The following is a 27,690-nucleotide window of genomic DNA, read 5'->3' as shown; positions in this document are numbered from 1 at the left end:
AACTATGTACCAACATGCGAGAACAAAGACCAGCTAGCAAACTCTAACGTTGTTTCTCTGTGATTCCAATGCATAACAATAAAAACTAACAGCGAATAATAATGCCAAAATGTTCATTTTTCTTGTTCTCCTGCTGAAAAAGAACTCGATGGAATTGCTGCCTAGTTTCAAGAATCACAAACAGTGAGAGACGATGTTCAAATTACAGAAGCCGAACAGTAAACCATCCAAACCAAGAGAAAGGGTCGATTTCAAGTTCTCCAATTGTCAACTCCTTCAGGTGAATATTTGCAATTTTTTTTCCCATTCTTGGTCCTTTTTCCCTTTTTTTTCCTCTTCTTTTTGTGGTTTGTTGTTTACTTTGTTAGCTGTAATGGTTCGTCCCTGGGAGTATGTACGTTACGTGCATTGGTGTGAGATTATTGCTGTTTCTGTCAAAAATCACTTTGTTGATTGCTGATGTTTGTATTTTGCCTTGGCTTGAATACTACCACTGTACTTAACAGTCGATTCATTTGAAATCTTGTGAAATTCTCAAGAATTTATGTTGAAAGTATTGCTGGAAATAGCCAGCAAGGTGGATTCGGTGACATTGAGATGTACTAAAATGGGCATTTCTACTTTTGTTGATAAGTTTCTTACATTTTGTCTCTACTGTTAAAATTTACAGAAAAACTTCGTGTACCTATTGGTCTACCCTCTTAAACAGGAGAAAAGTTGGTGATCGCATGGTTATAGAACATGGATAATAGTTTGTGATACAGATTGGTCTTAATGCTCATGTGATGCACAGTAGTTGATGTGTTTCGGTTCGGTTAGATAGTTGATTTTTAAGATTCTTAACAAGTCAATGAATTAGCATGAATTAAGTTAGATCAATGGTCTCTTAGTTATGTAAATCTTCCATCAATCAGGTGCCAAAGGGATGGGACATGCTTTTAGTTTCTCTAATCTCGCTTGAGACTGGGAAAACATTTGCCAGATTGGGAAAAGCACTTGTAAGAAATGGAAATTGCCAATGGACTGAGGTTCACTCCGAATCTATTCGGGTGTCGCAGAATGATTCTTCCAAAGAGTCTGAAGAATCCCTCATCAAGCTTGTTGTGTCCATGGTAAGATCCAAGATCTTTCACTTTCTTCTATAGTTCTGTGTAAATAATGGGGAGCACTTTGCTCCTGCTGTTCTGTGTGGCTGCCTATTTGATACAACGATTGAAACATGTCACTTGGATTACTATGCACTTCTAGAATATTTGAGTTGTGTTATTACCATCATTTACAGTTTTAGTATAGAAGAGAGTGCTCAGTCCAATGTAATACACATAGTTGTAAGTTTACCATTGCATTTCAGGGTTCGAGTAGATCTAGCATCCTTGGCGAAGTGAACATCAACTTGGCACGTTATACCAGTTCAAAAATCGCTGCTGCAGTTTCACAACCTTTAAACAAATGCGGTTATGGGACAATTTTACAGGTATAGCTACATATGAAGCTTGAAATTTGCCAGTCGGGCTGCTTTTTGTTCTTTCTTTATTTTCCTAGTGAAGTCAAAGTCAAGTTCACATCCATACATGGAAACATGATAAATAGCTAGGGAACATAATACAGTTGGTGATTAATTTAAAGTGCTTTTATGTTATGTGTCCTACAGCTGAAGATTCAATGCCTTTCCCCAAGATCAAAGATCAGGTTTCTATATATGTTCTGGAAGAATCCCATTTCTGATTTATGGATTTTGGAAATGTTCACACGAAATTTGTCTGAATTCATCCAGGAACGAGAACTCGAAACACTCAACTTCTGAAGACAAAGAACAGAATGTGGAGAATCTTGAACTCTGTAGTAACTCAACCGGATCGAATCATTCAAGTGATGGTATTAACGAAATTCCAACAAATGAATCAGCTGCAACCATCCCCCGTCTATTAAAATTAGAGAGCAAGGTCTTGAAATTTTTGTTCTTGTTCACTGCCTCTCTCTCTCTCTCTCTCTGATTTATCAATATGATCAGTCTCTTTTTCACGGTCTGCAGGTCATAAGTCAATCAGCAGGTGGCCCGTTTTGCAGCTTTGACTCAATAGAGGAAGTGACAAGAAAGGATGATTCATTGTCCTCAAGAAATGGGTCAAAGGGTGAAGAGTATAATACTCGTGGAAGGCGAGATGGCAGGATTGATGACGGTAGCGTTCTACCCGATAATCTTTCTTTTGAAGATTCTGCATCAAACCATTCATCTCAGAATTCCCATATTTATCCAAGAGACGACTCGCAAAATCAAACAGTGGTTGCTAAGTCTTCATCAAACATTATTAGTTCTACAAAAAGTCTATTGGAAGCTGCAGAAAATACCATTGAAGAACTTCGTGCAGAAGCCAAGATGTGGGAAAGAAATGCTAGGAAGCTTGTAATAGATTTGGATGTGTCCAGAAAGGAATTATCGGATCAATCAAAGAAACAAGCTGAGTTGGTTATCGAGCGCTCATTTGCTTATTCAGAACACGATGGATTGAAGAGAGAAATCGAATGTTTGAAACTAGAGTTGCAAGATTTAAGAGCAAAGTGTACCCAAGAAGATTTCAGCATTCAATCAGAAAGCTTGATTCATGTACCAAACATACTGGAAAATGAGATAAAATATCAGCAAAATTTAAATGCTAATTTAGGAGAACAACTGAAGTGGAGTCAAGAATCAAATGTTCAGCTTGTTTCTGTTCTTCAAGAGCTCGAAGAGACCATTGAACAGCAGAAAGTTGAAATAGAAAATCTTTCATCTCTCAAACCGTATCTTGCAGATTTAGAAAGTTCAATAGCTCAAGAATCAGAGAAGAAATTGCAAGCTGGTGTATTTTTACTTGACAAAGCCCTGAAAGATAGAACCGAAGAGCTGGTTAATGCTCAGAATTCAAATAGCCAGATTCTGTTTCAAGTCGAGAAGGATTACAAATCCCAAATATCTTTGAAGGAAGAAGAAATAGCAAGATTAGAAACGAATCTATCACGTCATGTAGACAATGAAATTAAATTGGATCTGATACAAGAAATTGAGTCATTAAGAGAAAAAGTTCAAGAGCTAGAGAATGACTGCACTGAGCTCACTGACGAAAATCTTGAACTCTTATTGAAGCTCAAGGAGTCGAATAAAAAAGGCATACGAAAATGTCCATCTTTTGGTTCGGTTTCAAGTGAGCATCCAACCGTTTGTCCTAGTGATGATTCTGATGTAAGTGATCCCAAGTCTCAAATTTATAACTCTTCTGAGGAGGTCCCAAATGCTGGGTTTGAATGTTCTGAACACTTCACCGAAATTCTGAAACAGCTTGAAATAGCTTTTCATCTTTTAATGAAGCCTTTGTGCTCTGTGTCCTCAATGGCAAGTGAGGAGAGCTTAAATTTCTTCCAAGATTTTAAGAATTCAAGCACAGAAAAGGCAATATCAGGTGGTTTGCTTGAGCTGAACAAGCTATTGGAATTAAGGACAACCGAGTGTGAAGATGTTATTCGGGGTCATGAACTCGAGATCAAAGAGTGGATTGGGGCTTTGGAAGAAGAAGTTCAAAGGCATGAAAAATCGAAGACAAAGCTTGAAAAGACATGTGCTGATTTATTGAAGGAATTGGATCAGAAAAGATTGCAACTTGATTGCGTAGAGTCTAATTTGCTGTCAAAGGACGAAGAGAACAAGTCCCTTTTACAGTATCAGAGGGAATTAGAGGTTGAAATTGATGAATTGCAGCGGAAAACCAACCATCTTGAGCAGAACATGGAAGTTGTATTAAGGGAGAATGACATGAAATCTGAGTATTTTAAGAATCTGGAAAATGATATCACGATCCTTCGTAACAGTGCTGATTCCTACATTTCTGCTAAAACCATTCTTGAAAGAAAATCGGAGGAGCTTCAAAGGGAAAGGGACGAATTAGAAAGCATTTTTAATTCATTGCAAGAAGATAATTTTCAGTGCCAAGAATGCATATGCCGTCTTGAAACTGAAGTGCAGCACCTCAAAGAAGAGAAGGAATTATTTCGACAAGAAACTGACAAGTCCAAATCTGTTGCTATGAATCTTCAAGAGGAGATCGAGAAACTGAAATCTGAAATCGACAGTCAAATGTTGAATCTTGAGCAAGAATCAGAACAAATGCAGAAACAGTGGTTAAAAGCTCAAACAGAGTGTGAAGATCTTAAAGAAGATAATCGTTCTTTACGGGCATCTGCTTCAAGTTTTGCACAAGAACGAATAGAGCTTCAAAATTCAGATTCAGAACTGAGAAGGGAAAATCAGAAACTTAAGGAGCATTGTTCGGCCATGGTGGCTCAATTAACAAATTCAAAGAAAAGTTTGTCTGATTGCACTAAAAAAGTCGAATATCTAGAAGATCATCTGTATTCCGTACTCGAAGATTTCGACACGAGAGAGAACTGTTTGAAATCTGAGGTAGATACACTTGTGGAAGAAATTAAGGATCATAAGAACAAACTTGCTCTGCAGGAGACTTGGCATCAAGATATTTTGGAAAAAACATTGAATTTTGAGAACCTTCGGAATGAGGTAGAACATCTTAGTAAAGAAATTTCCGATGTTAACGAAGAAAAGGAAATAATATCTTCTGAAGCTGCTGGCGAAGTTTCCCGGTTACTAGCTGAAAAGGAAGAGTTGCAACGTTCCTTTCAAGAATCTGAGTCCAAATTTAAGGTCTTGAGTGGTCAATTAGCTGCTTCTCAACAAAGCCATGGCATAATGTTGGCCGACCATGAACGCGCGTCGAAATCGTTGGCAAATCAGAGGAGAAGTGAAGATAAACTCAAGACAGATATTAATGACCTTGAATTGAAGCTTACCATCTCTGATTATGAACGCCTGCAACTTACTAAAGAAGTGAGTATTTTGAAGGTTCAGTTACAGAACCTTTCAAGTCTTCGGGATGAAAGCTTGGTCTTAAAAGGTGAGCTCCAAGAATCCTTGATTGAGAAGGGAAATCTAGAGCTTGCATTCCGGAAGGTAACTGGATATTATGAAGAAATGAAGGCCGAGAATGCTTTGCTTTCAGAAAAAATCACTAGCTTTCAGACTGTCTTCTCTGAATGTGAGGAAAACAAAAGAAAAACTTCAGCCCTCCAAGAAAAGATTACGCAAAAGGATAGTGAGTTGACCGCGAAAGAAGTCCTCCTTACCCAGAATTCTAACCTTAAAGATGAGCTAGCTGAAATAAAGAGAGCGAATTCGCAGTTCCAGCAGAAGATATTAACACTCGAGGAGGAGAAGGACGAATGCTTCAAGAAGGCTTGCACTCTTGAAGAAGAACTTGAATTGATGGAGAGGAGATATCATTTTCATCAAGAGGTATCGCTACTTCTTTTTTTTTTTTCTCGTGTTGGTCAGCATGTCTATATATCATATGGGTGGATTTTCATTCTTATTGATTCATTCAGAACCCTAAGGACATCGATTTTTATGACGAAAGTCCTCTTGCCATCGGTATGGATCCTGCAACAAAAATGCAGTTGCTTGAGAGTAAAGTTGCGGAGGCTTTGGACGAAAATAACCAGAACAGAGTTCAGAAAAACAGGTTTGTCCATGGACAATAATCACTGAAACATACGTAAATCATATAGAAATAACTTCATGTTTGTTTCGATAAACTTTCTCGAACAAAAAACCGTTAGCCCCCTAAATCCATCACCCAACATGATTTCTAGGTTTGCCCCTGAACCACTTGTTCTTGATCATATCTATAAGCAGGTTTATATCCACTAGCCAGAAGAACTTTACAGTTTCTTCCAAGAAACCAGCTGGTGATGGTGGAACTGGGACACAACAAAAGTACGAAAGAACAAAATCATCCCTTGAAACCGAGCTGAGAGACCTTCGTGAACGTTACCTAACAATGAGTCTCAAGTATGCGGAAGTGGAAGCACAGCGTGAGAATCTTGTCATGAAGCTCAAAGTAACCAACAGCGCAAATAGGTGGTTTTCATGAGTGAATTCTGATGCTAAGTTTACATTCGAATTGCTCGTGCCGGTTATGATTATTTTCTTGTTTCATCATTCATTTTCCTAGAAGAATCACTTGCATTATGCAAACAAGGACTAGAAATAAATGAAACTTGAAGCTTTGCATGCTTGAGGCTCGGCCTGTGATTCACTGGCTATTAATTTGCGTTAGTCTTGTGAAATATTAAAGCAAGAAACTTTATTAAGCTACTAAAAATCACCACTTTAAATGATAAATTTCTGGCTGGACGAGTGTGTTAAACCAGTAGAGAAATCAAATGAAGAGCCAAAAGCAAAAAGAAAATTTGAATGTAATATTCACGAGATGGTCCATTCTTGCACAAGAGTGTTGAAAACGTGCAAGATTTATAAATTTTGATGAAAAAATTGTTGGAAGCAATGTTATTCTTGCTGGAAGACGATTAAAACATAGCAGGAGACAATTAGAACGTGACATTTGAGTTGTTATATATACGATCGATCCAATAATTGGTATTAGAACTTCGTACGGTATGATTCTTAAATATAATGTAATCATTGGCGTAATGGTTCCAGGCAATTATTGTCGAGAATCATGCTTAGACTGCTTTATGATTTAAAGTGTTGAGTTACGCCCCTACAACAAATACAAAATTAACTAAATGTGATTTTTAAGGTCCGAAACTTGAATTTTGTTGAAATAAAAGCGAGGATAATAAGTTTTTTTAGTTGTAGGATAATTGTTCTTGCTCGCCTCAAGTTAAAATGTGCCCTCGATTATCGATTATTACTAACCAGAAGTCTCCTAAGCAAAACATGGCTTGGCGTGAGGCTTATTCAATCTCCCATATTCTGCCCATATCTTTTCTTTTCACTTTCCTGCATCGAAAAATCCAATCATGATTCACACACCAAATCACGCTACTTTTCTTACCTCCAACGTCACCCCATTTCCTCACCCCCAATATAAGAACACAAAATCCCGCATGTCACAAAGCAAAACTTAACTCAAAACAACATAAAAAAGTTAACCAACCGCACTACCTAAGCCATGAACACCAAAACCACCACCTTCTTCTGGCTCACAACCTTTGCCATCTTTCTTCTTTCCATCATACTCTCCAATAACTCTACCCTTAGTGCGTCATTTTACATTCACCCTATGTTCGATGATCAAATCGAGTTCTTCATTAAAATAGCTCGAAAAATTGGTTTAGATCACAAATACTTCCTCCCCATTCTTGAAAACATCTTCCATAGAAAACGGCATGGCCACCACCACCATCATCATAAGAGGCATAAAGTTTCATGCAACGGCAGCATCTGGCAGTCTAGTCTCCTATCGTTTTACAATGTTTCGCTCGTTTTCACGGTTGATTTAAAGGGCTGCGCGAATTTTAGCAGCGTGCAGAAGGCAATAGATGCTCTGCCTGATTTTAGCACTTCTAGTTCACTTATCATAATTGATGCTGGTACATATAGGTCGGCCATTACTTTTTATCCTTTCATTTAATATGTACATATTTTATCCCATTATATTTTGTTAGTTAAGGAAACTGAAATTTGCTTAACTGTATAAACAATATATACACTTCATTTCGACAGGGAAAAGGTCACGGTTAGTTCGAACAAAACGAATATAATAGTACAGGGACAAGGTTACCTCAACACTTCTATAGCGTGGAACGATACAGCTAACTCCACCGGAGGGACAGCTTATAGCCCCACAGTTGCCATCTTTGCTCCCAATTTCACAGCTTGCAACATCAGTTTCTTGGTAAACTTTCATTTTGTGAAATGCACATTCATATTCTTTTCGGGATCTTTGGTACATTTTTCTTTTTTGACTGACCTTTTTTAATTCTACTTTTGGTTCAATGTGAAGAACACAGCTCCGGCTCCTGATCCCGGGGAAATGGGAGGACAGGCCGTGGCGTTGAGGATTTCAGGTGACCGGGCCGCATTTTATGGTTGTGGGTGTTATGGAGCACAAGACACATTAAATGATGATCAGGGCAGACATTATTTCAAAGAATGTTTCATACAAGGATCCATTGATTTCATATTCGGAAATGGTAGATCACTCTATGAGGTATGTGTATATATGTATGTATCATAATCGGCTCACTTTTAAGTTTTTATAAAACTGATTGCACTAATTCATCACAGTATACTAGTTACTAACACTTGCTTGTTGAAGATATATACTCAAAAGTTACATTCTTCAACTTTCTTTCTGCATAGTGTTAAATATCCACAGCATACTAGTAAAAAAAATTCCGATTTCTCATCGTTTCGTGAAGTCTCTTTCTTGATTGAGAAGCTGAAACAATATTGGTTGTTTTTGTAGGATTGCGTGATTAATTCGACAGCCAAAGAGGTGTCATCTGGAGGGATCAGCGGGTCGATCACAGCTCATGCCAGAGATTCATCAAACGAAAAAACGGGCTTCTCATTTGTGAATTGCAAGATAGATGGGAGTGGGAAATTGTGGCTAGGGAGAGCTTGGGGACATTATGCAACTGTGGTATTTGCAAAAACATACATGTCTGATGCAGTTGCTGCCGAGGGATGGAATGACTGGAAGGACTCTAGTAGAGATCAGTCCGTCGTTGAAATTTCTTTATTGCACTTATTCTATGCATAACTTAAAAGGAAAAATGACCATCGTTTGTTAAAATATAAGAAACATCATAATACAAACGAGTTCCATTACATGCTTAGCAAATGATCAAGGTCATTTTTGCGTCAGAAAGATTGAAATTTTAAGTAACCCACATAACTTACACTCGCCAGCATAGTTTGAATTCTAACCTCAAAACAATGGTATTTAAAATTTATGACCTTGAAGCAAAAAAAAAAAAAGTAGTAGTATATACTATATAGACACACATAAGGAAATCATATTTTCAAAAACTTTTTTCATAAAGAGCGAATCTGCAAGTTTTCCCTACACGTCTTGGTATATGGATTCTATTTCAATTTTAAAAAATGAACTAATTTCTAAATATTGTCTTATTTGTATGATTGATTAATATATATCAGCGCAATCTATTTAAAATAACTGCTTTTTAACATAGAGATTTTTGCAGAACGGTGGCGTTTGGTGAATTCGAGAACTACGGGCCGGGAGCAAGCCCGAACTTTAGAGTGGCATACGCCAAGCAATTGAAGCAAAGTGAAGCAGCTCCATACCTTGATATTTCATACATTAATGGAGAGGACTGGCTTGTTTCTCCCCACCAACAAATATAAAATAAATTAAAATGAATTAGAATTTAATAATATAAAATTTATTATCATTAAAAACAGAAATAATTGTTTATTCATTCAAAATTTTATATATAATGGGAGCATGGGATTTTGTCTTGTTTTACAATATAAAATTTAATAAATAAATCGTATAAAGTTCATGACATGTAACAATAGCAAATAAATAAATATAAAAAACACAACACACAATGCGTACTACAATGTACTAGTGTATTTTATGTATTAAATACAATTTTGAATTGTAATAAGGAAGTTTGGTTAATTTTATTTAAATAATTTACAAGTTCTCACATCTTACCTAAAAAGTTTTTTAGAAACTTAAGAAATGCAATTTTTTATTTCAAAATAATTATAAAAATGTGTAGATAAAATAGGATAATCAAGTTTAGAGATATTGATTTTTTATTATGATATTTTTTATTATCATAATTACGAAAAACACATTGTCGGAGGGTTTTCGCAAGGATTACCCCACATTGTCGTATGTGAATGTATCCTTGGCCCCTTGAAGGCCTAGGATTTCAACCGGCGACGAAGCACGCGCTTCATTGACTGCTGTGGGTGATTTGATAACAAATTGTTCCGTAAATTATAAATAAAATATATAATTCTTAATATTCAGAAAATATAAATGTCAGCCATGACTAAACAATGGTTCCCGGTTAATTGGCCTGGCCTTGAATCAAAATAACCAACCACGTGGAAAAATTTGAAAATATAGAAATGTGAAGTCATTTGTGCTGAAAAGTCTAGAAAATCTTCTATCTACTATTTTCATCATCTCAATTTCATTTCTAATATTTATTTCTATATTCATATTTTGTTCTCAAATAGATGAAAATAACTGGTGTTTTTTTTAGAAATTTCACCGAATTATCTATATTTTTTTTACCCACCAAATTATCCTTATACTCCATATCTACCAAATTATCCATATAATTCATATCCACCAAATTATTCATTTAATCCTTATGCAACCAGTACTCCTTTTACATCTCCGAAAAAATAAAACCGGCACTCCGAATTTCATCATGTAGACTCAGTTAGGGATGTAAACGATCCAAACTAAACAATATCAGGTTTGAGTTTGGATCGTTTAAGATTGTTTGAGGCTTGAGCTCGGCTCAGGCTCGATTCAAACTTCTATTATCATACTCGAGTTCGGTTTATCTTGAAATTACTAAGCTCGAGAAAAGTTCGAGCTCGACTCGTTAAAAACTCGTTTATCATGTTAATCAAGTCGAGCTCGAGTTTGATTCATTAATAGCTCGTTTACATGTTTAACAAGTCTGGCTTGAGCTCGGCTCGTTTTTGAGCTCGTAAAGCATATAATTGAACTCGAGTTTGAGCTTGATTCGAGCTTGTTAAAAATTAAATATATTTATGATCTAATTTTAAATTGGACATAAAAATGTAAATTCATTCATAAATAACCAAAACGTCAAAATAACAAAAAAAAACCATAAAATCAGTATATTATTGAACATCCCAAAATAATACATATAGCATCCAGATAACAAATATTTGTCATACACTGATATCACCTTATAAATAACATTGCAATAATTTGACTCATTTAATATTTCAATTCATTCCATTGACTTTAGTAATAATATTTTTATTTGTCAACTCAACAAATGAGCCAAGTTCGAGCTTACTAGCCACCTAAACGAATCGAGCTCGAGATCGAGCTTACGAGCCACCTAAACAAACCAAGCTCGCGAGCCTATTGTCGAACATGTTTGTGAGCTCACGAGCCGAATATCCTTAAACTTGAGCTTGGTTTGATATGATTAACAAACAAACTCAAACGAACTTTTTATCGAGCCGAGCTCCGAATAGCTCGCAAACATTTTGGTTCATTTACATCCCTAGACTCAGTTGTCTGACCGTGAATCCCCAATTGAACTCGCAAATTTGGAGAATATGGATTCTGGCGCTGAGGGTGGGAAAAATATCAACATGGAGAAAGGTTGAAGAAGAGGTCTTAGCAAGATTGTTTGTCACTAACAACGATTACCCAATCATCGGCAATGATCAAAAGACGGATGATTTCTAGTGACGTGTTGTAAACTATTACAATGACAATCGTCATGCAGGTACACCCAATAGAAGTGCAAGTATCGCAGCGGCCACAATGTTGAAGATATAATGCGGCTAGCGTATGAAAATATCGCGAGGAAAATAATGGCATCGTATTTAATCTCGAGCATGTGTGGAGAATCGTAAAAAACTGTCCAATGTTTACTCCACAGTATGTTGATCACTTCGAGCATGTGTGGAGAATCGTAAAGACTGTAAAAAAAAAAGGCAAGGACCTCGGAGTCGGGAGCAAGTCGTAAAAGATCGTAAAAAAGAAGACAAGGACCTCAGAGTCGGGAACAAGCAACACCTCATCCAACCAATATGCGAGTTTATATATAGACCTAAACTTGTCCAATGTGTCAGAAGGCAGCAAAAAGAAATGGAAAAGCCAAAATGAAATCAGATATGGAGTGTATGCGAGTAAACTTGGAATATATGTTTGCAAAGTTTACTGAGTATACAAGCATTAAAAAAGCTGAATTCGAAAAGAAACAAAAACAACTCGAAATAAAGGAGATGAAAGCAAAAGCTATCATAGCCAAAGTTCAACTAAAAGAATACGCAATCCTTTCGAATGACACTTCGCAAATGACATATTAACAACTTATCATCCACGAATGTCTATGTCAAGATATTAGGGGGAGATGAAATATTTAATTTTCAATTATTGTAATTTTCATTTCAGTTTATGTAACTCTCTGGTCAATTAATATAGTCGTTGGAATATAGTTGTTTCAATTGTGATTGATGCAAAGTCGCCGTTGGAATATAGACTTTGAGAAGAAAAAAATATAGACACATTGTGCTCTACAATTTTTCATTCTAAGAACATACCATTTAGCAAACATGTAGATTTGAATTTGTTTTCTCCAAAATATCTCAATATTCCAGTAGCACCAGCTCTAGCTCAACAAGAGAAAATGAAGTTCAAGTTGAAGTTGATGACAAATATTATAATCCAAGGAAAGAGCTAATGTCATTGATACTTCAACAAAGCTAACAATTAATTGAAGCATATCAAAGTGATAACATGATGCAGCGAAGAAGAAGGTTCATCCAAAAAAATCGTGAATTCGTGCATGCGAGGCTCTTCAATGATTATTTCTCCACAAACTCGATGTATCCAGATCAAATATTTTGAAGACGATCTTGCATGCAAAGAGAGTTATTCTTTCACATATTTGTGAGTCATTCGTTGTATTTTCAGTAGAAGGACAATGTTGCGAGAAGAAAAAGCTTGTCACCACTACAAAAATGCAAGGCTACAATTCGTCAATTGGCTTATAGAGTCCCGACCTACCATCATGACGAGTACTTACGCATGGGTGAATCAACTGCCATCAAGTGTCTTTTCAAGTTCTACGGATACGTGGTTGAACTATTTGGTGATCGATATTTACACCGTCTTCTTCACATGTACGAAGAAAGACACTTCTCTGGAATGTTGGGCAGCCTGAGAATGAAAAAATTGTCTAGTTGCTTGGAAAAGCTAGTTTACAAGAGGCCATGGTCATCAACAATCGTGCTTGAAGTGGTCGCAACTATGAAAGGTGACGAACCCACACAACCCATTAAGGGTTCAAACCACACAACCTATTGAGGGTTCAAACCGAGGATTTTATTATTATCTCCAGACAAATTCCGAAAAACGTGACAGTCGTGTACATCACCAACTTCACATCGACTTCGTTGAACATATATGGTCACAATACAACAATAATTAAATTAGTATTTTACAGGTTCTCTTTATGTTTAATTTATATGTTTTTTTAAAAATTTTATGCAAGTGATTTTTTTTTTAATGTTGTACTCCTCCATTTCAAAACTATAATAAAATTTAAAATTTTAAATAAATGACATTCATAAAATAAGATAAAATAATTTTACGTAATAAATATATATAAAAATAATATTATTATTTATATCATTTAAATTATGTAAATAAATTTGAAATTATATTTATTTAATATAAAATAAGAATAAAGATGAATGAACAAACAACAGATCCACGAATAATGAGTTTTATTGTTAAAATAAATGTGAGATAATAGATATATTAATATAATATGTATATGATATATGAACCTCACAATTTTTCAAGAGGTTATGAGTGACGTAAACCAATACGAATGTCCTAATGGTTATAAATGAAAATTTACACGTCACAAGTGACATGTGTAAATTTTATACGCTTATGACTTGTCTCATACATCGCTTGTACTTAGACATGGTTCGCACCAAGGCCATCGGTAGTCGGCAAGACAAATTGTATGATGTTCAGACATGGTCCATTCTAGGGCCATCGATAGTCGTCGTTACAAGTTGTATAACGCTCAGGAGCAAGTATTTTCAACAGGCTAAACTCAAAATAAACGGTCCTCAACCAAAATATTCAATGACCTCCATCTCAACAGCATATTTAATCATAACCCCATTTGTAATTGAATTTGATTGTCCAAACATAACACGGATAACAAAAACATATCATATCATGAAGATGCATCAATATTCAACCCATGTTTGGAGGCGGAGGGGGTGGATGTCCTCCCTGGCCTTGCATTTGTTGTCCTGGGAACCCTTGAGGAGGAGGTGGCATGGGAGGCCGTCCCATAGTAAAATTTGACATTGGACCGTTACCAACTGAAGGAGGTGGTGGAGCAGGAAAGTTTCCTCCTGGAGGCATTGGCCAGGGTCCATTATGAGGAGGAGGAGGAGGAGGTAATGATCCAGGTGCAGCAGATGGAGGCCTTGGAAGGTTTCCACCCGGTGCCATTGGTGGGGGTCCTTGTGGTGGGGGAGGAGGTGGAGCTTGGGGTGGAGGAGGCAAAGGCCTAGGTGGGGCGCCAGGAGCTGCATTCCCATTAGCTACAGGAGCAGGTTGTGGTTTATTTGCCTCCGGTGGCTTTGTCTTGAAGTATAACTGCAACTGAATATTGAAGCACGTCACAAAACAGAGTCAGATAGGATCTTGAAGGTATTCAGGTCGAGCTCAAAAGAATTGCCAGAAATGAAGACCATTATGTGTAATTTGTTGATGTCTGGAAGCACAGAGTGAAGACCTGTCGGTTTGATCAAATGATTCCTAAGTCGATGTGTAAAAATCTAAGATTACCATTTCCAGTAAACACCAGTTAAAGGGCAACGAATTCCAAGTTTTATATTTAGACATGATTCAGGGACATGAATAAATCACTCATTTCCCATCGATCAAGTTGAAGAATAACAAGTAGAAGTCACCATATGTGTTACAAAAGCCAAAATGAACATAGAAAGACTTGCAACTGCTATTTATGGTATACATCATTTAACCAAACCAATACCAACCCGGAATCATGATATCGTACCACGGCCATGGTTAATATTCAATAAATTATCTCACAAATTAAAAAAGACACGGGGGCATGGAAACCTACCGTAAACATCTTTGAATCTGGATCCCAGTGCGAGAAGAATTTGGGAGTTGATTTATCAATCTCTGTACTTGGAACCTTAAAGATAAATGTGGAAGCAGAATTCAATAACCTAATAGAGAAATTGAGACTTGCAAGAGGTTCAAAAAATACCTTAAAAGAGATAATTTCATACGGGTCGGCAGCAAACAAAAGATACTGGTATCGCTTATCAAACGGTTGAATTTTCTGCAGTCAAATTGAAGATAACTGTCAGTAAACACTGTTTAACTATGCAGTCAAAAAGATAATCAAAAGGCCAGTCCAAACAAAAAAATTGCACATGCAAAATCCATCCATGATGACTGGAGAACCTGCTCAAAGGATGACATAAATCGATGCCGCGGCTTTGTGTTGTCTTCAATCTCAGGATATTCTATCTGAAAAATTACCGAAGCACAAAAACATAAACAATGAGACAGTAAAAGATCTTCAGCAAGTCATTCAGATAAAAATCTAAGGAACTTAGAATGTTTATATCGTCATTTAACATACACAAACACAGCAAGAACAGATTTTGTGAATGCTGAACTTTACACTAAAAACTAACTAATAATCCTTTATTTGTGTTTCATCAACAGTAAGTTAAAATAAATAGTCACACCTATTTTTCACACGGACAATAAACAAAGTAAAAAAGCAACACTAAAAGACCGGAGGCATGCTCCACGCAAAGCAAAAATTATGCATCATCCAACATATACTTTTCCTCCAACAAGTGATTCTTGCTATTTTATGGGTTCTTTCTCTTGCTCTCTAAATTTATTTCCATGCATTTTGGTTTTCTAGATTTAAAGAAATCATCCAAAAACAAAGAGTATCACACAAAAAAGAATGCAATTGAAATTGGAACAAATTGCTTCCACAAGACAAGTAATAATCAAACTTGAGATGGTTTCAACATGCATTAATACAAAGTTACAAGAAAAACTGAACACACACCTGGAAAAGTAATGATCTCTGCTTGGTCTCTGCGTCAAATTGCTTGGTCACCCTGTATCCAGGTCTACCAATTTTAACTGGCACAACAAGCCAAGAGTTTCAAGTGTCATTAGGAGGCAAAACCAAAAAATCTTCAAATCCAGCTATAATATAAGATTATACATCTAGCAATCCAACAAACTCTCTGGCCACATTTTCTTGGTTCCTCGTCAGTCATTATACAGATTTTTTCACTGCCGGGTTTGTTAGGGTGGTTGGACAATCCACTACCATTTCAAAACACACAACAAAAGAATTTCATCCTCCGGCCCATAATAACAACTTTACAGAGTAACGACAAAAGGCAAAAGAAAATTGCAGTTATGTGGTTGATCTGCAGCGTCGCAGATGAATTGAAACTTTAGAAAATGCAAATACGGCTCGAGGAACTGGGCCAAAAAGTTACATTTCAGTCCAGCAGTTTTCTGGATTAAAAACGAAAAATGGTCCCCTTAAAGCTACTGCAAGCACACAGTATGCAAATAATTAATTTCAGCGTTTCTATCCAGTAATAGACCGTGAGGAAGAGACAGGAATGAGCCAACAAATATTCAAAAACCCCGGAGAAAGGAAAACTTCAACTATATCCGCAATGCTGACCGATTTAGACCGAGAGGGAAAACCACGGTTATTCTCAAACTTACCAGATTTCGTGAGATTAATTTTCCGCTTATGAGGCTGCGGCTGAGCTGGCGCCTCTTTTGCTTCCCGAGCGGCTCTCTTCGCCAAGTTCGTCTGATGGCGCTTCCCCTGAGTGTGCGCCAAGTAATTCCCCTCATTGTTGTGCAATGTCAGGCACAGCTTGCACTCATAGCTGCCACGCAGCAAAAATTTGTATAGAGAATTGGAGACGAGGCAATTGATTATGTTTCTCGATATTAGGGTTTTACCTGCCGAGGTGATTGCGCATGAAATAAGGATCTTTAGCCAAATCAATTGTTTCAAGAGCAAGCCTGCGGAGGCGCTCACGGCGGTCGATGGCTTCGTTCTGGGCGGAAGCGGCGCCTCCGCTTCCAGGCTTCGAACCCCATTCTCTGTCCATCTCCTGCTGCTGGTTCTCACTCGAGAAATGGCTGCTCTGGAACCACTACCTGTAACGTTAATCTAAAACAAGATATTTTGATAAATGGATTTGGGCCTATCTTGAAAAATATTGAACCCGGTTACATTAAAAGGCCCAAACAAAAACATTAAAAAAATCAGATACATGAATACACAAATAAAAAAAATTGAAACAAAACAAAAATAATCCAAACAGGAAAAGTTATTTTTAGTATTTTTTCCATCTTTTTGACATAATTAAAATTAATTATAATTTATTTATTTTTTAAAATCCCATATTGAGTATATTCATGCCATCGCAATGTTAGATATTTTATTTTAAATTTTTTTATTATGATTCAATAATCTGCCTCATAAAATACGACACATGAAACGGTCTCACACAATTTTTTGCTACCATTATGAATATGCGATCAAAAATGTTAGCCCAACAAGACGCGTGAAAGTGGTGTTTTTAGACACGAGAACAAAAACCTTTTAGCTTCATATTCAGTGTGGAATTATCAAGTTTCTAAATATAAGAATTAATCACATTCTTGTGAGCGTGCTAGCAAGGACACTAAGATTATGTAGATTCGAGCATTTGTCGTTTTATTATAAACTATAGTTATTGGTTACGGTACAACTTTAATCTTTTAAAACGTACAACATCTCAATCATCACATTTTGATTGATATAACAAGCAGAGTAAATTATTACACCCTATATCTCTCAATAATTGCACTCCTTACAATCAATAGGAATCGAACACGAGTACATGACCTTGACTTTGGTACCAATTATATGACTGAGATCTTTCCGTTTTACCAAAAGATATAGCTAGTGATAATGGTGAAAATTTAATCTTTTAACTCGTACAACAGCTCAAGAACCATGTTTCGATTGCTTTACCAAACAAAAACGATTATTGCACCCCATCAATCTGTCAGTTCCAGAATAATATCGAAAATTGAATATAAGTAAATACTTAAAGGTTGTGGTTAAATCGATGAAAAAATATTTGATGTTTTGATTTCAAATAAACCACATCTCAAGTATATTTGACGTTCATCAAGATTATTATTAAAATTGCATGATTTGATATGAAATGTATTTGAAAACCATTTAAATTTCACGAGATAAAACAAACCATATAATTTGAAATCGATATTTTTGACGTCATCTCAAATCCATCTATCCAAAAAAACCAAATTTATATTTACTACAATCATACTATCTACATTAACAAAATGATGTCATTTTTATAGGATGCAAAAATAATGGAACAATGCAGACAAATATTTTTTAAAAAATTCCATCGTATAAATAAGAGTGTCATTTTTGTTAACCCAATAGTTTTTTCGATTCGAATAAGGATTTCCTCAGACCTCAAGTTTTTGTCTATCTTTTTTTAGACCAACATAGAGTTTTTGTCTCTGTATTAATATTATATCCATCATCTTTAATATTTTCTTTATCATTAACACCACTATCATTTCTAATTTAATTTTTAAAATTAAAATTATAATTGTTGCTATAAACAGTATGGTTATCAATTTATCTCATATTATTCATTATTGTTATGTTTCTTAATTTAAATTTTATTAATTTACTATTGATACTTTGTAATAAATAATTATTGTTATTAGTTCTATTCATTATTATTATTATGTATAGGACATAGCACTTGTCACTTTACCAAAAGTTATTAGCTGATGGTAACGATACAACTCAAATCTTCTGAAATGTATAGCAACTCAAGCACCACATTTCGATTGCTCTACCCAGCACGGATAATTATTGCATCCAACAATCTCTCTCAATAATTGTACTCCTTTCAATTAATGAAAATCGAACGTGTGAAATTGATTCTGATGTCAATTGTAGGCCGAACAGCTTATCGTTATACCTAAATCTATAGTTGGTGGTAAATGTGCAACTCAAATATTTTAAATCGCATAACAACTCAAACATCATGTTTCAATTGTTCTACCAAACATAGACAATTATTGCTCTTAACCTCATGAATTATTTCTTATTGTTTATATTGAGTAGATCTCTTGTGAGCCGGTCTCACGAATATTTACATGTGAGACGGAATCAACCCTATTGATATTCACAATAAAAAATAATACTCTTAGCATAAAAAGTAATATTTTTTTAATGGATGACTCAAATAAGAGATTTATCTCACAAAATACGACATGTGAGGCCATTTCACACAAGTTTTTGCCTTATATTTACTATTTTTATTATTATCAGTATATGAGAAAAAAATATTGAACCCGCCATCCTATGGAGGCAAAATCAATTACATTATCTTATATTATGTTTTATTAAAAGACCCACTCTATTCTTTTGGGAAAAAACTCACTCAGTCGCGAAAACCATAAATAGCAATTAGTATCACAATGAATGCATGTGACACTTGTCACAAAACTAAATAGCAAATCTCATATTATTCTAACTATTATTTGGAAAAAAATACTCAAAAACGTAAAATTTATCTAATTAATATATAATTTTATTATACTGATAAAATTTTAAAATTCATGAATATTTTATAAAATTATCAAACAAAATAGTTTGAACTCGAATTTTTTTAAAGAAAATGTCAAACGTATTAGAATTCCATTGAGTTCCATCTTGGTACATTTACACCGTGGCTTGGGCGACGTTTCTGGAAGTTGCCTGTAAATCCACTATCCAATTAAACAGCCTTATATCCTCCGTATTCAACCGTATCTGACCAGAGTCACCGTCAGCGTCAAACCAACAGACACACACACGCTTGCTTTTGGCGCAAAAACGGAATCGCATCTCAGCAGACATACCGAGCGAAGCACAAGCAAAGAATATCGCTGTCTCCACTCTCTCTCTTTATCTATACTACATACATTAATTCATTATATACAGAGAGAAGATGAGGGGTTGGTGGTGAATGGCGACGTCGGGGCAGGGGCAGAGCAACTACGATCTGTCGTACAAGATCTTGCTCATCGGAGACTCGGCGGTCGGCAAGAGCAGTCTCCTTGTCAGTTTCATTTCTAATGCTGCTGACGATCTTGCACCTACCATTGGTACTACTCGCTTTCTACATCTATCTATTCAAATTTTACGCTTGCTTCTTTGGAGATGTGAGGTTCTTGTGTTTGGTTGTTAGTTTCTGAACGGATGACTTGAGCTCGTGATTGTTTTCGGGTTGATATATGCTTCCGGATTCGATTGTACTTTGTGTCTTAATGGTGCTTTTGCGATTTGATAGTCAAGTTTCCGTTTTTCCCGTTGCGAGTCACATTTGGAGTTGTTTCTTTTTGGTTTTTTCTTTGCAATTTGAGTCGCAAATAGGGAATCATCTTGGTCTGCTGGTGTTGATGTTTTCTTCCGACGCTTGCTGGCTTTATTTTATTTTGTTTATAATTTATTTATTTAATTTTATGTTTTTTTTCTCTCACATTTTTACATTAATTATGTTCTTGGGATGTTGGGAAACGTAGTAAGAATAATTATTACTACTTCTGATTCAGTGTATCACATCTCGTATTCTTGAATTTTTTTGATCATTTAAACAAAACCACTTGGATTTCTAGAGTTTTAGGAGACCTTTTAGTTCATGGAAACTCTTCTTTTGCTCTTCTTTTACGTTTAGTTGGAATTTCGCTTTCCTAAGGATCATTATCTTGAATTTTGATCGACTTTTATTTCAAATTTACTGGACATATTTTTGTTCGTCTCTTTTTCGATGCACAGGTGTGGATTTTAAGATCAAGTTGCTTACGGTTGGGGGGAAAAGACTGAAGCTTACGATATGGGATACAGGTATCACCTTTCCTATAACCGTTGTTCCAATTTGCTTAAGTTGAAAAAGACCGATGAAGTCATCCTCTTGGTTCTTCCTTTTCTCTTCGCAAACTAACTTGTAGGATGAATTAGCATTACTATTTTTCTCTCTGGTTAACAATTAATGATGTCGTTTCAACCTCTCTTGAAGCTGGACAAGAGAGGTTCAGGACATTGACAAGCTCATATTATAGAGGTGCGCATGGGATCATTCTTGGTAAGTCATGTACAAACCACAATCATATATATTGTCACTCTGTCATGCTCCATTTCCCTCTCTGTTTTTTTTGGTATACACGATAATTAATTGTTATCAAGGATCTCAGATGAGCTTTTAGAGCTTGTGTTTTGAAGCTTGGATAATGGTTGGAGTTTAACAGTATTTCATTTTCTTGCCACTGAAGATTACTGAAGTGGAATAATCTCTCCTGAATGGAGATTATGAAATTTGTGGTCTTTTTAAATAATCTCTAATCTTCAGGGAACAGGTATAACCTTTGGGACTCTGAAATTGATCTTTTACACGTCCTATTTGGAGAATTAGGTAGAAATGCTTTAACTGGAGCTTACAGGAATATGTCCAAGATCAAGCTTTGAAGTGCTACTTTCTTAACTTATCATTTCACTTTAACTGTCACCGTTTCCAATTTCATCTCAGAGTAGAGTTTTAACTTTTAATGGTAATGATTGATATTTGTGACATTAGTTTCTAACTTATTTCCTGCTAATATTCTCATAATGATCATTACTCTCGACTCTTGTCGCTCGATACTCATTGGTTAATTTTCGTACGGTGTCAAGTTTATGATGTGACGAGAAGAGATACATTTTCAAACTTGTCTGATGTATGGGCAAAAGAACTGGAACTTTACTCCACTAATCAGGATTGCATCAAGATGCTTGTTGGAAACAAAGTTGATAGGGTAAGTCCATTTCTCTCTGTTTCTTACCATCAGTTGCGACCACATTTTACTCCTGCAAGACTTTTTCGTGTCATGTCTGGTTCTTTTTTTTTTTTTTTTCCACTGGGACTTCTATTTCAGGAAGCTGAACAAGTTGTTAGGAGGGAAGAGGGGCTGACACTCGCAAAAGAGCTTGGTTGTATGTTTCTTGAATGCAGTGCTAAAACTAGAACAAATGTGGAACAGTGTTTTGAAGAGCTCGCTCTGAAGGTAAAGAATTGCATTTTACTCTTCCATTTTTATGGAACAAATTGCAAGGAAAGATTAGAGTGAAAGGAAGTTATAAAAATGCATTCTCATAATTTGTGGTGCATTTTTACAAACTTGAGAGGATGGAGAATAACCAGTTTACGGGGCTTTTAGTGCAGTTTTTCTTGGGGAAAAACCATACCTAAAATTTTTCTCCTCCCCAGATTATGGAGGTTCCAAGATTCCTTGAAGAAGGATCAACAGTCGTGAAGAGAAGCATCTTAAAACCGAAGCAGGAACATCAGACACCTCCTAGAAGTGGTTGTTGCTCTTCCTAGTGGTGGCGTTCGATCAAAAAACTTTGGGCATATTCAAGTTTTTTATTTTTAAATTTATACAATGAATGACAGTGAGAGAATTTCCTATCTAACTACCTCATACACAAGTGAGATTTAAACCCAAGATTATATATGGGTGTTGGGACCTTACTCTTGCCACTTGCTATTTCAACTATTATTTTAAATTCAAAAGTGCTATAAAACAAGAAAGTATCAAATTTTGGATGCGGAAGGGGAAACATCAATCTTTATTACAAAATAAATTTTATTAGAACAATACATCTCGTCTTACCCATAAGGGCTCGTTTAGTTCGTATGATTGGATGGGATAAACTAGAGGGAACATCAATCTTTATTACCAAATAAATTTCATTCGATCGCTCCGTCTCATCTGACCCATAATTATAAAGGTGTACGCCTCGATTATTAATCTGTTGCAATGGCCTAGCATTTTCCTCCGCATACTGTAAAAATGGCGTCATTTCTTTGCAAAAGGAAAAAAAAACGACGTAGTTTGATAAAACTAATCAGAACTTGACAACTCACGTCTTGAACAGCTTGTCGGAGCAATTTTACTTGGTCCTTTGAAACAGACTTCACCTAAATTAGGGTAATCAAGCCAATCAAGTAAATATGAGATGGTTTAATGTATTTTGAGAATTTAAATATATTAAAACTAATATATAATTTTTAAAAACTAGATAGATATGGAACTAAAAAAAATTTCATTACCGAAAGAATTGGTCGAACCAAAAATTTATGTTTTCGGTTTGGCTGGAAATTTTGGCTCTTCGTTTGGTTACTGAAAATCGATATAACCAAATTATTTTTTAGAACCAAACATATTTTAAATAAACAGACTTAGGTTATATTTTAAACATATATATTTTATGTTTATAAGGAGTGCCTTTTTTTTCCTTTTAATCATGATTGTTCTTGTAATAATGAATTGGTGTATTTTCGTCTTTAATGAATATATGCTTCACCCATTATGTATAGTAGCCCACGTATTTCGAGTTGATTTATAAGTATTTCGTTAAAAAAATTCAAATAAAAAATAAAATTTAAATTTACTGATTTTTAATAAGTTTTTTTTTTATGTAAATTAAATTTTTCATGCAAATAAAAAAGAAACAGGGAGGCTAAAAGAAGATACAAATTTTGGGGATTTTAAAAATTACACCAAAATACTATTTTGTTTATATCATGGCTCAAGTATTATATATAGTATAGAAGATGTATGTATATGTATATGTATGTGTGTGCACGCGTGCATGACGTATGATTAGGGTAATTATGGAATTACCACTTTATTGATAGTCCAAATGACTCCTTCAGTACAAGGTGGAATAGTTAGTGATCCCATGTATCTATAGAACCGTTTGCTGCGTATTACAATGTCATTTGGATCAACGATGCCTAAGCTCATCTCCAAATGCCTCTTACCAACCATCGAGGATATATTAGTCATTAGCTGTCAATAATAGATATTTTGAGTCAACTTATATACATGTTTAAGCAAGATAATCCTATATTTGTTTTATAAACTAAGAAATTTAAAGAGTTTAAAATATGAGTCTTTTTGAATTGGCTCGTAAATATTATTGAAATGATACTAGAAGCGAATATTCTAAGGGCGTAGACACATCGAACCGATTAGTAACTCGCTTGTTTTTTTTTTTTATTTGGTTCGAATATAAAATTATCGAACTTTAAACTGTGCTCGAACACATTGGAATATGATCTCTAGCCGAACTCGAGTTTGAAATAATTTTATCCGATAGCTAGTGAGCTTTGATATTGTTTTTATAGTTTTTATAGAACTCTTGCTTGAATTCGAGACTCTTCATATAGCACGATTTAATTCAAACAAGATAAATGGAACTTGACTTTGAAGTTTAAGTTGAGCCTGTGATTATTTATTTTTCGAACTTCAATGTCAAACTCGGATTCAACTTAAAAAATCGAGCTCGAACTCAAACATAAAAGAATAGATAATGTTCCACTAAATTAGATTTCATCGCATCTGTGATCGACAAAGGTGATTGTAAAATCACATTTTTCCCCCCTTATCGGACACTTTTGGTATAAACAAACTGAAAAAACATACAAAAAATTTCGTAAAAATCTAATAAAATATAATGTTGTATGATCTAAATAACTAGTCGTTATGAATGTTTAATATAATAATACATTTATAATTAAAGTTTTTATCGTTTAAGAGGCGTATTATGAATAATTAGTACGTGTTTGTATATTTTTTTTAATAATTATTTATGAAATTTATTTATTTTTTATATAAAATTATGTAACATGTATAGAAAACATTTGTGATTTATTTTGTTAAAATTTTTAATTCTTGTTTGAGTAACGTTTAATTTTTTTAATAAAATAATTATTCAACTATATTAAGTATATTTGTAATTTGTATGGATAATGCTTGGATTTTTTAAATTCGAAAAATGAATGAAATATGATGGGTATGGATGAGTATAGTAGAAGTATTAAAATAGATTTTTATAATATTTTTTTATTTAATGAGCAAAGAATACTTGTTTAAGTTGACATGAGCATTTGTGTAAATTTCAATTAGCGTAAAATTAAAAAAATCAGATAACTAAGGCAAAATAATATTTTTATAATTATTTTGTACAATTATAGCTTGGATAAACAATTATCCCCGAAGTAGGTATAGTACCGTATGCCATTGATGGTGTGTTCCGAAGGAGAATGCCAATGTGCATATCGGAGACGGTACACGGTGTCGTTTATAAAAATTGATCCAGCATCACCAATCCACTTAATCTGCATAATATACGACACAAATTAAATATTAAATACTTTTAAAGAAATAATTATATTTTGTTCTCGGAACAAACAAATTCTAATTATATAAATTTCTTTTTCAAAGACGAGAATTGAATATGTATCGGATGACCATATTATATTTAATCATTTTATTCGAGAACAGATTATCCGATATATATACATCGATAATCATCGTCGATACGCCTAACAAAATATTGATAAATATCACTTGTATATCATGGCCCCTATTCTTGAAAGTTGCATTAGAAGCTTTGAAATTCATGTTTTCAGGCTGTGAGATTTGAACAACTCTCTCATCATATAAGTCTATTGGGGATTGCAGGTCTCCATTGTTGCATGCACCCCATTCTTTCTTGATCTCTCCCCATTTTCTTGGACCCTTATTCCCATCTGGGCTGTAGTTAAACTCCCTTTCATTATCTAATATTGTACACACAGCAAAAAAAAAAAAAAAAAAAAATAAAAAATTAATTCCCAAATCAAAATTACACGTACACTTATCGTAAATCAATCAAAATTTATTTAATGGATATGTGGTTGATTACATACCTACTTCTTGAGAAAGGATGGATTTTACTTCAATAAAGATGATGAATACAAGGAATAGTAGTACTGCATGGATATTGGGAATGGACTTGCTTCTGCTCTTCATTTTCTTTTCTTTCTTCTCTCTCAATCTCTTTCCCCTCCCTCTTTTTATAAAGAATCTAAGGGTAGGCAACCAATGTGGTTTCAATATGGGTCATTTTCAGTATGACACGAGACCCGATCCGCTACAATTTTTAAGAATTCGAAACTTACTCCAACCCATCTAAACCTAAACTCATATTTGTCTCTCGATCAGGGTCGTAACCAGGATTTTTAATTTTAATGTCCTAAAGACCATAAAAATTTTATTAATATAATATTGGGAAAAAATAAGATACATAATGATACGCACATATATTGAACTCGTTTCACCATCATCTATATTATTGTAGAACGAACACATGCATTTTAAACCTTTTTTTTTAATTAATCTATGTTTTGTACGTTGTGTATTCATAAGAATTTTTTTGTTTTGTTGAAATCATATGAAAAAATTTAATTATTAAAACCTCAACAATTAATAATTTTTATTAAATAATATATCATATTAAGTTAGAAGAAAGGGGCCGGGTTGGCCTGGGCTAAAGCTCAAGGCAGCCCCTGGCCCTCGACTTATACCCGAAAATTAACGGGTTGTAATAACATCCACACAATTATATTTATAATATTTTTAATTTCAAACTTGTATATTTATAACACACTTACAAGTTACAACCAAATGTTAAAGACAACAATTCTACGCGATCCAATAATTCATATAAATTTCAAAAAATATTAATTATATATATTAAAATATATTTAAACCATGAATCTCGTAGAAAAGAGAATTTTCAATGGAGGAGGAAAGTAGCTTTTTTGTTGGATGTAATAATTCTCTGCTTGATAGAGCGATCGAACCGTAGTGCTTGAGCTGATGTGCGGTTTAAAAGATTTGAGTTGCACCATTACCATTAACTATAACTTTTGGTAAAGCGGTAAGCACTCGGTCCTACAATTGGTATCAGAGCCAATGTCACGAGTTCGATTCTCATTGATTGCAAGGAGTGCAATTATTGTGAGTGAGATTGTTGGGTGCAATAATTGTCCCTGCTTGGTAGAGCGATCGAACCGTGGTGCTTGAGCTGCTGTGCGGTTTAAAAGATTTTTAGTTTCACCATTACCACTAGATGTAGCTTTTGGTAAAGTGGTAAGCACTCGGTCCTACATTTTCACCCATTTAACATTACACAAACCATATTCGTATTTAAAATCATCGAATTTTAGTGAAACCTAAATACATTTATTTTGAATATACATATATATTGGATGTACAATTTGTATACGTTTCATCACATCTTAGATAAGCGACAACTCATTGATGAGCATAGTGTTTGGACAAAATATCCATCTCAGTATAATTCAAATTCAATACAAGTATAAAAGATTCAAATAATATCAGACTCGATTGGACCTTAATTAGGGAAAATACCATATATCATAATACTGGAATTCGCAAATTGGGTGTAATGCATGGCATCGCAAATAACAGAATTTAAATCTGTAAAAATACTGGCCATAAATAATTAAAGGCAGCTCGTATAAGCTTCCGTTGTCTTTTATTAATCCTGTTTTATCTTGGATACCTACTTTCTTGTCTTTTAATCCTGTTTTATCGTGGATACCTACTTTCTTGTCTTTTTCTTTTTTTCTTTTTTCAAGCAATTGATATCTACTTTATATACATACTGCTAAAAACGGAAACATTTGCTGATTTAGATTATTGAAATGGCCAAGTGGGAAAAAAGCCAAATAGCATTTGTTGCCTCTAGAAATAATAAGGGTTAATATATGCTATATCGAGATTGTTTCTCCTTTTATTTCAATACAATTAGATTATGTGAGTCAATCATATTACTATGTAAATTAGTTCATTACATTTTTGTATCGGAAAAAAATAAAATAAATTACTTTTAAAAAAATCAATAAATTTTTAAATAATTCAAGTATAGTATAGAATAATCTAAAAAATAGAAAAGAGCAGAAACTTACTATGTAAAGTTCATTACATTTTTGTTTCATAAAAAATAAAATAAAATAAATTACTTTAAAAAAAAAATCAATAAAATTTTAAAACCTTATGTTTAAGAATCGCAAGAAACACAAGT

General features: G+C 34.6%; 5 protein-coding genes across 9 annotated transcripts; 3 read left to right on the top strand and 2 right to left on the bottom strand.

Annotated features, from left to right (window-relative positions):
• The first annotated feature begins 14 nt into the window (after positions 1-14).
• On the top strand, positions 15-6,154 carry LOC142546299 (uncharacterized). Of its 3 annotated transcripts, none has more exons than XM_075653945.1 (8): positions 15-280; positions 915-1,112; positions 1,352-1,474; positions 1,652-1,689; positions 1,775-1,943; positions 2,033-5,341; positions 5,440-5,567; positions 5,738-6,154. In XM_075653945.1, exons 1-8 carry the CDS (start codon positions 194-196, stop codon positions 5,976-5,978), a joined length of 4,293 nt encoding a protein of 1,430 aa, XP_075510060.1. In that variant the 5' UTR covers positions 15-193; the 3' UTR covers positions 5,979-6,154. The 3 variants fall into 3 exon arrangements, with proteins under 3 accessions (XP_075510060.1, XP_075510059.1, XP_075510058.1); XM_075653944.1 differs by having other exon boundaries at positions 5,431-5,567; positions 5,741-6,154; XM_075653943.1 differs by having other exon boundaries at positions 5,431-5,567.
• A 753-nt stretch (positions 6,155-6,907) lies between these two features.
• On the top strand, positions 6,908-9,273 carry LOC142544716 (putative pectinesterase 14). 2 transcript variants are annotated; one of them, XM_075651750.1, is made up of 5 exons: positions 6,908-7,453; positions 7,577-7,748; positions 7,857-8,063; positions 8,322-8,575; positions 9,064-9,273. In XM_075651750.1, exons 1-5 carry the CDS (start codon positions 7,023-7,025, stop codon positions 9,224-9,226), a joined length of 1,227 nt encoding a protein of 408 aa, XP_075507865.1. In that variant the 5' UTR covers positions 6,908-7,022; the 3' UTR covers positions 9,227-9,273. The 2 variants fall into 2 exon arrangements, with proteins under 2 accessions (XP_075507865.1, XP_075507866.1); XM_075651751.1 differs by having other exon boundaries at positions 6,909-7,453; positions 8,322-8,565.
• Positions 9,274-13,689: 4,416 nt separating this feature from the next.
• On the bottom strand, positions 13,690-16,866 carry LOC142546297 (uncharacterized). Its single transcript, XM_075653938.1, has 7 exons — positions 16,650-16,866; positions 16,404-16,573; positions 15,721-15,797; positions 15,093-15,158; positions 14,893-14,967; positions 14,743-14,817; positions 13,690-14,255 (listed from the first exon to the last, which is right to left on the bottom strand). Exons 1-7 carry the CDS (start codon positions 16,799-16,801, stop codon positions 13,839-13,841), a joined length of 1,032 nt encoding a protein of 343 aa, XP_075510053.1. The 5' UTR covers positions 16,802-16,866; the 3' UTR covers positions 13,690-13,838.
• Positions 16,867-19,464: 2,598 nt separating this feature from the next.
• On the top strand, positions 19,465-22,288 carry LOC142546298 (ras-related protein RABC2a-like). Of its 2 annotated transcripts, none has more exons than XM_075653940.1 (6): positions 19,465-19,880; positions 20,551-20,619; positions 20,792-20,857; positions 21,442-21,567; positions 21,688-21,812; positions 22,016-22,288. In XM_075653940.1, the coding sequence occupies exons 1-6, from the start codon at positions 19,742-19,744 to the stop codon at positions 22,127-22,129; spliced, it is 639 nt and encodes a 212-aa protein (XP_075510055.1). In that variant the 5' UTR covers positions 19,465-19,741; the 3' UTR covers positions 22,130-22,288. The 2 variants fall into 2 exon arrangements, with proteins under 2 accessions (XP_075510055.1, XP_075510054.1); XM_075653939.1 differs by having other exon boundaries at positions 19,470-19,880; positions 21,442-21,563; positions 21,684-21,812.
• A 16-nt stretch (positions 22,289-22,304) lies between these two features.
• Positions 22,305-25,631, bottom strand: LOC142544100 (alpha carbonic anhydrase 7-like). Its single transcript, XM_075651182.1, has 7 exons — positions 25,508-25,631; positions 25,167-25,378; positions 24,792-24,934; positions 24,210-24,225; positions 23,436-23,603; positions 22,676-22,729; positions 22,305-22,593 (listed from the first exon to the last, which is right to left on the bottom strand). The coding sequence occupies exons 1-7, from the start codon at positions 25,608-25,610 to the stop codon at positions 22,381-22,383; spliced, it is 909 nt and encodes a 302-aa protein (XP_075507297.1). The 5' UTR covers positions 25,611-25,631; the 3' UTR covers positions 22,305-22,380.
• Positions 25,632-27,690: the final 2,059 nt, after the last annotated feature.

The sequence above is a fragment of the Primulina tabacum genome, chromosome 5, assembly GCF_025594145.1.
Source record: "Primulina tabacum isolate GXHZ01 chromosome 5, ASM2559414v2, whole genome shotgun sequence".
NCBI lineage: Eukaryota > Viridiplantae > Streptophyta > Magnoliopsida > Lamiales > Gesneriaceae > Primulina > Primulina tabacum.
This window is presented reverse-complemented; position numbering and strand designations above follow the sequence as displayed.

Excerpts from the sequence above, each read along its gene's own strand:
- LOC142546299 (XM_075653943.1), top strand. The coding sequence starts at position 194 with ATGTTCAAATTACAGAAGCCGAACAGTAAACCATCCAAACCAAGAGAA. Across the intron at positions 1,113-1,351 it reads TCAAGCTTGTTGTGTCCATG|GGTTCGAGTAGATCTAGCAT; the intron begins GTAAGATCCAAG and ends ATTGCATTTCAG. Across the intron at positions 1,475-1,651 it reads GTTATGGGACAATTTTACAG|CTGAAGATTCAATGCCTTTC; the intron begins GTATAGCTACAT and ends TGTGTCCTACAG.
- LOC142544716 (XM_075651750.1), top strand. The coding sequence starts at position 7,023 with ATGAACACCAAAACCACCACCTTCTTCTGGCTCACAACCTTTGCCATC. Across the intron at positions 7,749-7,856 it reads CTTGCAACATCAGTTTCTTG|AACACAGCTCCGGCTCCTGA; the intron begins GTAAACTTTCAT and ends TTCAATGTGAAG. Across the intron at positions 8,576-9,063 it reads AAGGACTCTAGTAGAGATCA|AACGGTGGCGTTTGGTGAAT; the intron begins GTCCGTCGTTGA and ends AGATTTTTGCAG.
- LOC142546297 (XM_075653938.1), bottom strand. The coding sequence starts at position 16,801 with ATGGACAGAGAATGGGGTTCGAAGCCTGGAAGCGGAGGCGCCGCTTCC. Across the intron at positions 16,574-16,649 it reads ATGCGCAATCACCTCGGCAG|CTATGAGTGCAAGCTGTGCC; the intron begins GTAAAACCCTAA and ends GCTGCGTGGCAG. Across the intron at positions 14,818-14,892 it reads ATGAAATTATCTCTTTTAAG|GTTCCAAGTACAGAGATTGA; the intron begins GTATTTTTTGAA and ends TTTATCTTTAAG.
- LOC142546298 (XM_075653940.1), top strand. The coding sequence starts at position 19,742 with ATGGCGACGTCGGGGCAGGGGCAGAGCAACTACGATCTGTCGTACAAG. Across the intron at positions 19,881-20,550 it reads CGATCTTGCACCTACCATTG|GTGTGGATTTTAAGATCAAG; the intron begins GTACTACTCGCT and ends TTCGATGCACAG. Across the intron at positions 20,858-21,441 it reads TGCGCATGGGATCATTCTTG|TTTATGATGTGACGAGAAGA; the intron begins GTAAGTCATGTA and ends TACGGTGTCAAG.
- LOC142544100 (XM_075651182.1), bottom strand. The coding sequence starts at position 25,610 with ATGAAGAGCAGAAGCAAGTCCATTCCCAATATCCATGCAGTACTACTA. Across the intron at positions 24,935-25,166 it reads ATAGGGGCCATGATATACAA|ATTAAGTGGATTGGTGATGC; the intron begins GTGATATTTATC and ends TATATTATGCAG. Across the intron at positions 22,594-22,675 it reads TCCGACAAGCTGTTCAAGAC|TATGCGGAGGAAAATGCTAG; the intron begins GTGAGTTGTCAA and ends CCATTTTTACAG.